Below are 11283 nucleotides of genomic sequence, written 5' to 3'. Positions count from 1 at the left end.
AATGTGTGGATAAGTTGCGCCAGAGTGTTATATATAAATCCACGGTTCATGACATAAGAATCCCGAGTAACCCATCCTGTTAGAAAAAAATATGCCCCAAGAAGGAAATTATATATGAATTTAAAAAGGACGGGTTTGACTCAAAATGGAAAAAGGAGAAAGTAACGGTTATTCCTAAATAGAATAAAACCTAGGGAAAAATATAGACAAAAGGAAACGAGCAGAATGTAGAGAAAAAATATAAAGGTGGGGAGCCTCCCCATAAGCCTTCAGCGCCCCCATACACGAATACACGAAGAAAGAAGTGCATCTTCAGACATGAAACTACATTTAGAAGAGGTGCGAAGATTAGAATGTGAGCTGAACATATGTTTTTTTAAGGAATTATTCACAACTGAAATTCGTATTTCCCTAGATTTAATCAAAAATCCAAACTATCATACTTTAAATTGAAAGTTTTCATCAAACGCACCTAAGCGTACACTACAGTATAAGTTGGGAGCCTCCAAGCTGCGTATGAACCCGAATGTATTGTTCCATTCCAGCAAAGTAGAATTATTCTGAAGCCACAGAATATGGAATTAGTCATATCCGCGAAAACTCCGAAAGTTAAGCATCATAGGTGAGTTGACAAGACTTTAATATTCGCGCGCTTTATTAAGAGCAATACTGAAGACCTTTTGTGGTACCATTTATGACTTGTATCAAGTCTTATTCCCGACCAATCATGTAAAAAATATTTGAAACTCCCACCCATAGCATAGCAAGAGCTAGGTTGGAATAGTATGAACTGCTATACTCTATATATCTAATAGCCTACACCAGCAGACTGATTTAGTTGTGAACTGGATGATGTGGAAAATTTTCCCCACCTCACTTTATCAAAATTACTATAAAGAACAAACTTGATCACTACACCTCCTTACGATTCCGTCACTGTCTCCCAAGAGTAATCCCTGCAGAGTGTAATTAATGTGATAGGAATATTCTTCTCTATCACTAAAGTAATAGTCCTAAGAAATATATCATCTCCTTAAGAAATAACATATCTATGGATTAAGCTAAGAAATAACTCTGGGCATATTACGAGGGTATAGGATTTTTTTATTTATTTTTTAGACGTATTAAGAGAAGGTTCATTTCCTATTTCATCTGAGCTTCCCATCTTGTTCTGTCATTTTAACTTTAAAAATTCAACACGAGAGTATATTACCTACAAGACCCCTTATTCTTTAGGATTGATTAACAGGAACAGGCTAATATAGCAGAAATCCAGGAACATTTTATCGGCATAGTGAATGATTGGATTTATTCCGATTATTTGTTTATTCCTTTCTCTCGTTCGGCTAATATTTAGGAACCAAGAATGAGAAAAGAGGAGATCTACAAATATACGTCGTTTTCTAGTCCAAAAAATAAAAATCTCGTGATATATTTCTTATGATTCCCACCGTATTAGATAATGAAATCCTTATAAAAGGTATAATTAGTTCTTTACCAGAGGATATAATGGTATATCACTCATATTATGACAGCCCCAATCTATGATAACAGGATTAAAAATATTAAAATAAAAACAAAAAAGGGTGCTATAACCGAAGAAACGACAGATTAATGTCTCTACCCCCCCATAAGTATTATATGATATGGATGTACATTAATAATTAGTAGAGTTCTAAAGTTAATAGATAAAACAGAAAAATTGCCTAGTGTTCAATCATAATCTGGCTTACATTTCCGATAGTGCCTAGGATTGAGGCAACGGAAACCGGACCCAAGATCATGTAATTAGGTTACTAAAATAATAATTGTGGAATGATTGTGAAATCAACACAAGATCTAGGCAAAATCAAATCCTACACCCCCCCTTATAGATTATACAAGAAGATATAAAAGGAATATTTAGTCCTTAACTCTCTTTCTGCCGTCGTAATAAGCTCCCCTATATGAGAGGTCGTATATCTGAATTCCTCAACTAGAACTGATGATCAAATGGAATTAAGAAATTTCTTAAGATTTCTAATAAGGGCCAATCAGCAGTGAACAATCAAATGGCGGCGCCTTATGTTATTAGCAACAACCTCCTGAAGAGATATTAATCTGTCCTACTCCATATCTGGCAAAATGAACAAATTGTTTAATTACTAAAAAAGAAACCCAAGTGAGAGGACAATTAATATCTAAAGTACATAGCCCATAGGAAAACGACTCAACCAACAACCACAACTAAATGGTGGCACAAAAAATGTCCCCAAAAGAGACCAAAGGATATAGATACTTTACCAAAACTCAATCAAATCCAAAATAATAAACAAGAATGATAATCCACAACCGACTAAACTGAGTCTTAATAATGCCCCCGATACCAAACGAAAACATCTCTTCCAGACCCCCAAATCTCAAGGTCCTGAACTATATGTCTCTGATGCAGGTGAAATCTAGAAACACCAACGACACTCCATTCCATAAATAGAGAAGTATCACAAGGACTTTATCAGCATCTCATGTAAGTCAAATTAGCGGTTAAATTAGTTATCAGGAAAGCAAGGAATCCTACTATTATCAATAATCGCGGCCCGAGCTTCTTCAGAACAACCAGGACACAACACACACCCCCAAGGGAAAAGGCAGGAACACTCATAAAGGGATAACCTCCACAAGGCTACCTCAAGCTCACCAAAGAATTCAAATCGTATCGTATTAAATGAAATCTCCCATCTACAACCAGTCCAGTAAATGCCGAAGTAATTTCGTCTGAAATCAGCCTCCAAAACTAGGATCACGGACGAAACCCTCCCCCCAGAATAGAAACGAGCGCCCTATCAACAGTCAGGACATCCACAGGTCAACCCCGCCCCAAGGATTAATCCCAAAATCACATGCCCCAAGTGGATAAGAGTGACTATCTTCAAATAGGGGACCGGATTAAACAGGACTAGGCAGTAAAATCCAAGACAAATCCAAAACAACAGGGGAAGCACTATGAAGAAATATAATGTAAGAAACCCACCCGAAAGAAACAACCAGAAGAAGAAAAGCGCCAAAGGACGTGCATATGTGTCTCCAACATCACAAGACCCCCCTCCCCTCCTCCAAAGGAAAAAATAACCCCAACGGGGGAAACCCCCCCCCCACCCAGGAATAATTACCAACCCAAGTCAATCTAAGAAGTAAGAGGCGGCGAATACATGCAATGATAGTAAACGAATTAAGCAACAGAAAAAAAAAAAGATTCCTAGGAATGAGATATAACCAACCCAACAAACACCAGTGAGGACAAGACAGCCAGGCAATAGGAGCAAGACTAGGAGGAATAAGGTCACCCGAAGAACAGAGCTGAAGACAAACAATCAATCAGCCAATCCACCCACCAACTCCTCCCTGGTTAAATAAGATCAAAGAAGTAAGCCCAACGGCACATTAGGAACCTCACACCACAATAACGTTGAGGACAAAGTAAATTCATGATCAAAAAGCAAAAAGAAGAACATAGGTCAACATCTTAGTTTAAAGAGAACCAGAAACCCCGCAGATCAATTCAAAGACTACATGTAATCCCCCCCAAGGGACAGACCCCACTGCCTAGCGACAAGTACATCCTACAAAGTAAATTCAGAAAGTATGGACCCAATCTTCAAACAGACGCGAAGAAACTTCACCCCCAAGCAAATAGCCGGAGAATTTCGAAACATCGACACTGGTACTATATGAGTAAATAAAACCCCAAGTAAAGAAAGCCCTCTCCAGCCTCAAGCACCAAGAGAAGTAGCGTCAAAGTACAAGCTCTAGCAGGAGGCCGAGCTGGCAATTCAAAGCAAGTCACGGACAGATCAAGATAAAGTCAAAAGGAGGAATATGGAGATCCGGAAATCTGCAGTCGAAAAAGAATATCGCGTAAGAGGAGTCTAAACATCAACTCCAAGTCAGGGCCTCTCCAGGAGCCTTAGAGGAACTCTTTATCGAGGAAGGGACAGTACCTCCGAAAGGAGCCCCTCAAAACGGAACAGGAGTCTTAACCCCAGTTCATTTAAACACCAAGGGAAGAAAAAGCGAAGAATCAACTTCCGTCCGACCCATCTCAGTCTAACTCTCCCCTAACAACAATCTCCCCCCGGAATTCAGGCAGAAGGAAGCAAAAAGACGAAATCTCAACGTCAGGAGCCCAACCAGGCACAAGCACGGATAGATGTCTAAGTATGCGAAACCGAGCCTAAGATAAACACAACAAGTACAAACCGCAAGAGATTCCCTAGTCAAAAGCAGAATGAATCCAAGAGGATAAGTAACTCTGACCCAAATAGAACAGGAAGAGAAGAATATATCAGTGAAAAATCCCAAGCGAAAGGACACCCAGGAAAAGATAAGCTAGAATTCCGATTACAGAATCGAGGAAGAGAAAGATCGGATCAAGCTAAGCCAAGTCAAGAGCAATCCAAGCTACAAGATGTAATGATTACTAAAGCAAAAAAACAGAACACGACGGAACCAAACAACAGCCATTTGGACTCAGGCGCCTTAGTTTAATCTCAGCCATCGCACGGGTCGAAGAAGTCGAAACTCCAAGAGAATCCCGAGGATCGACCAAACAGCGACCGCGGCCATCTCCCCCAAATAATAAGCTTAAGAACGGATCAGCAAGTCTAAAGGACAAACAGGGTAAGCCAAGTGTCATACTGAAACGATAACGACGAAATTGCTGAGTATAAGTGAGAGCCGGGCGGATCAAATATCAAAGGGGAAACATTGAAGGTATGAAGAGGACACACAAAGTAACCTCAGAGTGGCAAGCCTACGGACAGAAAATTCTAAACCTGGGACAGAGAAAAACAGAATCTCCCAAGGAAGTCAAAAGAGGAAACCCCCCAGATGATCATCACAAGAAAGCTCCTTCGTGAGCAAGTTAGGAGCTTGAACTACCCCCAACAGAAAACAGACCAAACGGAGTCATACGCGGAACAGTAAGGGAGGATAAACCGATGATCCCGGACAGGGAACTAGCGTGCAGAGTTAAATTTTAAAGAGGGGAGGACTTCATAAATAACATGCTACCAAGGAATGACCAAGTCGTCTAAAGTAACTCCCCCCCGGCAGCATCCTAACTTCCACCTCCCTAAGAATATCAACCACACGTCCCCAAACATAGTACGGACTAATGAGCCTCAGCCGAAAGGGCCGAGTCTAACGACGGGACGAATCAATTATTGAAGATCCGAGAATATCCAAGAAGGAAGTCCATAATATCGGATAAATAAGTCGAAGGATCCGCCATGTGCAACTCAGACATCAAGGACTATCTAACCATCTGACAGTCCCCTGAAGACAGCCGCAGCCAGAATTGGAAGCAGCCGAAAGGCTTAGATATTCGGAGCTGAAAGTATCTATCTCCTCTAGACGTCCTGGATCAAACACTAAGATCAGATTCCCTCTGCTGTCTGAGAGACCTCAATCAGGCGCCCAGAGTGACTCCTTTTCCTAAAAAACAACAAGTCCCCACAGAAGGCTCCAGAGTCCCGGCCGAGCCTATACTATAAGCAGGAAATAGGATTCCGAGATTATAATGAATCACTAAGGCAGACGGACCAGGGAAAGAGGAAGAATCTGCAGTGGACAGAGGCAGCTGAACGACCCAACAACAGAGAGGTTATGGAATGGTAGGATGGAGGAAAAAAAGGGTGCCACTACTGAGACAGTATAATCGGGATAGAGGAGCAAGAACAATAATAAGCAGAGGCGTCAGAACAACGATGAAACAGGTCAGGGGGGATCCACTACAGCAGATAAAACACTTCCTGAACGGACCAACTGACTGAAAAAGTCAAGCGAGTACCAAGAGCAACTAAAGTCCCGAAACAGAGGAGTAAAAGGCGAGGGCTCCAAGAAAGATCGAGTGTTTAGAGAAGAGGACGAGTCTAGAAGTAGGGCGAAAGACAGGTTCCCCAGGTCAGAACGACCAAACTAAAAAACACCGCCAGGAATAAATCAGAGGCGTCTTGTCCCGACATACAAGGAGCAAAGCAACGAAGAAGGAAGAGATGGTAGAGGCGTTAGAGTTGAGCCAACAACTCCAAAAGCGAAAGCATCGCAAAAGGCCAACCCGGCAGGGAGGAAATCGTCTAGTGAAACCACGGCCGGCACTAGAAAAATAAAGGCCTGAGCTGATGATATATGTCGCAAAGGATCACCCCTCACTCAAGGCTGAAATAACAGACAGCTATTACCCGGCCGCGCGGCCAAGGGGCTGCTTAGTGAGTCCTGAGATTCGTACACCATGAACTTCTGAAGCCTGAGCGTCTCCCATAGGGAGCCCCAGCATCGCCGACAAATTCAAATTCTCGAAGTCGACATTACAGGGAGTAGTCAGCCGCAACCAGTTCAAAGAAATAAGTCACCAGCCCTAAATGGGGAATCTAGACCAAGGGGGCATGCAAAAAATTCAGTGGGCAAGGTCCAGGGAACGGCAGCCACAACAATGCGGCGGAGAAGGAGATGCCTTAGGAGACCACTCACTTCCTTAGCAGGAGGTTGAACAGCGGAGGGAGGAGCAGAACCACAAACGGGAGGGATAGGAGGGACAGAGTAGCGGACAGTTCGGGGTGATAGCAAAATGAGAGACACTCACTCCCCTGCTAAAGAAGCCGATGACGGAGTGGATGAGGGTATCTTCCGTGGAACCTCTCAAGGGAGACAGACTCAAATCGACCAGAACTAGGAACTCAACCTCCAAGGATCCCCAAACTAACAACCCCGGCAAGACGACTTGGAAGGGTATGAGAGGTGACTGTAATGAAGAGGGGCCTAACTTAAGGTTGAGCTTTGTGAGAACTAAAAACCGAAGAAGCAGAGTCATTGAATCGCGAGTAGGTACCTGGCCCAATGACAGTAGAAAGAAAATGGCTGGTTCTCAAGGATGCCAGCTGGAAGAATAAATATGCACCAGCGGGCAGCGGAGATTGTGACCCAGACAACAACTTGTATTGTATACGACAATACCAAGGAGGAGGAGGGGCAAGGCAAGGTTTCCTAGGGAGAATAGGTCAAGCTATGGATACAGCCCGGAAAAGACTGCCCTGGAGCCAGCTAATGCACCGGAACAGTCCACTAAAGGGGTATATATTGGGAGCATCAAGCGAAGAGTATGACTGGAAGGGGCTTTTAAGCTGTGTAGTATCTAAGGCAGTAGGAATAGATAAAATCGAGGTGGAAATAGGCAGCAGCGTGGAGGAGGTGTGGAAGGAAGACAATTGGTCAGAGATACTGAACAATGGTACCAGCAAGAATTGGTCAAGCTCAGCGGCAGGCCAAGGAGTCTTCGCGGCAGTGGCATGTATAGTTGCAGCTCTGATGGTGCAACCGACCAACAAGGAGCTGCATAGGGCCCCTCTGAAACAACTCTGCGAGGAGGTATGGAAACCAGCAGCGATAGAGTTGAAAGAAAAGGAATCTGAAGACAAGGACCTGGAGATAAAAGGGTTAGAGCAACTTCTGACGAAGGTGGAGGAGATAGGAACTACCGGAGCTTCCAAATATACTGGTCTTGGGTTCCTTTTGAGTATATATTATGGGTTGAGCAGATGTTGTTCCTATGGAAGAAGTTATGAGTTGACAGGATTAGTCAGGAGGGGGACGTATGATTTAGGATCAATGGGGGCATGTCACCTAAGGGACGGGACCTTCTCTTGCTCAGGGGGAGATGGGGGCACAACTAAAGATCGTCTCAACATATGGACAAAGGGGAAGGGATCACTGGTTGGGGTGGAAAGGAGAAAAAAGAAAACTCTAATAGTGATACCCAAGGGGGGGGAAGCAGGAGACAAGCGGCAGCTAGAACAAATAAAGGACAGGGAACGGGAGGCCATCCAGAGGGCGAAGGAATTAATGGACGCTATGGACAGGAAGGATACCAACACAGGGATAGTGGCCGTCTCAGGAAAAGTCCAACATTTGACGAGCCAAAGTATACAGACTCCATCCAACAGGACAACACAACCCTCTTCCTCTGGACAATCCCCACCCGTCACAAAACCCCAGACGCAAGGAACATTAAAGACTCCCCCCCCTAAGGAGGACGAGGAATCACAAGAGGAGGGATTAGAGGAGAGGGCCTCCAGCGTCCACATCCATCACGAGAACAGGGGGCAAGACCGAAATCCGATAGACTCTTTAAAGCCCGCTGATCAACTACCAACCAGAGCCCACGACCTTGACGAAACACAAGCCCGAAAGGATCAGGAACCTTCCCCCTGGAAGACAGGCCTAACCCCCCCCCCCCTCCAACAGCCCGGGCAGGCTAGTCCGGGGGGGATAGTGGGGGGAGTCTTAGCAGGTCTGCTGGCAATGGGAGGTTTATATGGTATGTACCGAGTATTTAGAAGAGGGGCTGGAGGTGGAAGGAGCAGTGTGTCACGAAACCCAGGAGATAGGACAGGCATAGCCTATACGAGGAGCTGCCTAAATCACTAAGAAGACAACCCCAGGACCTCCGGAGGAAGATTATGCTTCAGCAACCCCGTCAGCAACGAGCGACCCTGGTTCAGGCCAAGCAAGAAACAGTCAGTCAAAATCGGACCTCCACCATGAGAGTAGAAGCGGAATGTGACCAATCAGCCCCCCTGAGGAGCTTAATCCCAAGGAAAGGGAGAATCCGCGCCTGACCCCCTTCGTCAAGTCTCCAAGAACGTGTGATAAGTCTCGGGCAATTCAATCTACCATCGCAGCGCTAGTATTGCGGATACCCACTCAACTTATCGTTCACACTATTTCTATGAACAGTGGGTCTCACGAGACTCTGAAATCTCTCCGCAGAACCAGCCCGAGGAGGGTTACACCCCCAGCTCCCGGCTTAAGGAACCAGGAAGTTATTTGACATGAAAACTGACGCCCCGGCGAACCTCACGCCAAGCGCAGCCGGCACTATTTTGGGCTTAGAAGATGGGAGTATGGCGAGGTATTAGGATTGAATAAGATGATGGAGCAGGAAGAAATTCACCCGAACCGCCACCACGACAGATAGGATATGTGTATCTCCTGGGACCGACCCGAGGCCTGAGCTGTCCGTCTCTAAGGTATGAATTTGGGGTCCGGTCCTGAGGTCTAGTTCTAGGGGATGGGGAATGTGACAAAGAAGCTGAGCCTTACATGGCACGCCTGATTGCTAACTCCGCGTTACCCGTCGGGGATTTAAATTCCGAGTCCGGGATTGGACCATCAGACTTAAGGGTTCAGGGATCCCGGTTTAGACTGCCAATTCGACGTTTAGGGTATGGTTTAGGTTTTAAGCTTCCGAGTCTAGCAGACGGGGTTTAGGATTGAGGGTTAAGGGTTCAGGGTTCAGGGGTCAGGATTGCTTTAGGGTTCAGGGTTTAGGGCCTTAGGGTTTCATGGTTTAGGGTTTAGGGTTCAGGGTTCAGGGTTTCAGGTTTTAGGGTTTAGGGTGTCAGGGTCCAGCGTTCAGGCTTAGGGTTTAGTCTTCATGGGTCATGTTTTAGGGTTCGAGTCAGGGTTTCTGGTTTAGGATTCAGGGTTTTAGTTCTAGGGTTGAGGTGGTATGCTTCATGTTTTATTTTTAGGGTTTAGGTGTCTGGGGTCCCGTGTCAGGTTTTTCCTTAGGGTTCAGGCGGTAGGACTATGGGTTAGGGTTTTGGAGTTAGGCTTGAGTTTTAGGTGATAGGTTTTATGTTTCAGGGTACTGAGTTTGGGAGTGAAGGTGTAGGGATCAGGGTCTATGTTCCAGATTTCAGGTTTTGGGTTTAGGCTTAGGATTCGGGGGTTAGGTCTTATGGTCCAATTCCTGGCTTCAGGGGGGATGGTGCTTGAGGTTCTATGTTCCTAGGTTTCATATTTCAAGGGTTATGGGCTACTTTTACCGTTCAGGAAGTAGATCACAGGAATCAGTGTTAGGGGGTATTGTCTAGGGTACATGTTTCAGGGTGCATGTCTCAGGGATTAGTTCTCCGGGTTTAGTTTTTAGGTTTTATGGATTAGTCCTTAGGGGGTAGGTTTTACGGTCTAGGGGTTAGTTTTAAGGCTCACGGTTTATGTTTAGGGTTCAGGGGTAGGCTTTAGGGTTGGCTTATTACTTTCCTCGGCTAATGGTTTTGATGGTATTTTTTATCTTGTAGAGGTACTCCTGTATCCTTCAGCTTAGGAAGCATACTTGTGAGTAGGTATTTTTTCCAAGGGCTGGGCCAGGGATTACGTGTACGGTTGAGGGATTGTCTCCATTTTTTGGTTGTTTTATTTGCATCTGACGTTCCAGGGGTTACCTTGGGTGGGAATTTTTCTTGCTGGTGTGTTTTTCATTATTATATATATTGGTTCAGTCGAACGATATGTCGTATTAACATATCCGCAGATATGGCCACTCGGGATGGAAAGGTGATATGTTTTCAGTTTGAAGCAAGAATCATACGCTAAATCCTATCTGTATCGGCTATATTAAAAATATTTGACCCCACAGGCATATACTCCTGTAGATAATACTTGTATTGTGCCTATAAACCTTCGGGTTTGTTCTGCCTCAGGCTGGGCACTATGTATTTCGAAGGTTCAAATGTATTAATGCATCAGGTGAGGTCTCAATAATAATACACTACTCTGCATAATTTACTTTACACATATAGGTGTTTCGTATGTTATTGCAATGATCTTTTCGTCATGGTGGATTTGTATTTATATTCTTTTGTGTTGTAGGTTTTAATACCTCAGGAGAACACCCTAGTTATTAGATAAGTAGAGACAACCTACTTTGGGAATCAATGTGTTATCGTCCTATATTAAAACTATAATATTAATACAGAATCATTGCTGTTGCTTGGTAAATCCACTCTGCTCGGATAAATTGATAATATAGGATTCAATACTAGAGCTGACTGTAATATAACCTTTCAGGTGCCTGCTCAGCAATCAAAAGAGGAAGATGTCTATAATAAGATCATTTTCTCCTTCCTGTATGAGAATTGTTTGCCCCATACAATTCATATGTACATATTACTTCGACGAAACTATATCTTGCTTTCAGTTGAGAGGCATAGAAACAACAGAGATGAATTTAATTATTACCGCAAACAAAGAATTACAACTGTAGCCGTGATAATTTATGGCATGCTGTATGATATGATCTATGATGCATAAAGGAATTTATCATATTGTGATAAGCACTGATATTAAAGTACAAAATGTTTATTAATACCAAGAACCTTCTTGTTTTTACTTTACACAGAGACTCGTAATTCTATCTTTGAATAATAAAAAATCCTAATAAGTATATGGATCCATTTATATATG

General features: G+C 43.8%; 1 protein-coding gene across 1 annotated transcript; it reads left to right on the top strand.

Moving 5' to 3' along the window:
- Positions 1–6873: 6873 nt before the first annotated feature.
- On the top strand, positions 6874–8460 carry C922_05265 (hypothetical protein; the record flags this gene model as incomplete). The annotated part of the gene is made up of 1 exon (XM_008820837.1): positions 6874–8460. One exon carries the CDS (start codon positions 6874–6876, stop codon positions 8458–8460), a length of 1587 nt encoding a protein of 528 aa, XP_008819059.1.
- Between the last annotated feature and the right edge of the window lie 2823 nt (positions 8461–11283).

This window comes from Plasmodium inui (assembly GCF_000524495.1).
Source record: "Plasmodium inui San Antonio 1 unplaced genomic scaffold supercont1.50, whole genome shotgun sequence".
NCBI lineage: Eukaryota > Apicomplexa > Aconoidasida > Haemosporida > Plasmodiidae > Plasmodium > Plasmodium inui.
The sequence above is the reverse complement of the archived record's forward strand: the minus strand, read 5'-3'. Positions and strand labels throughout refer to the sequence as shown.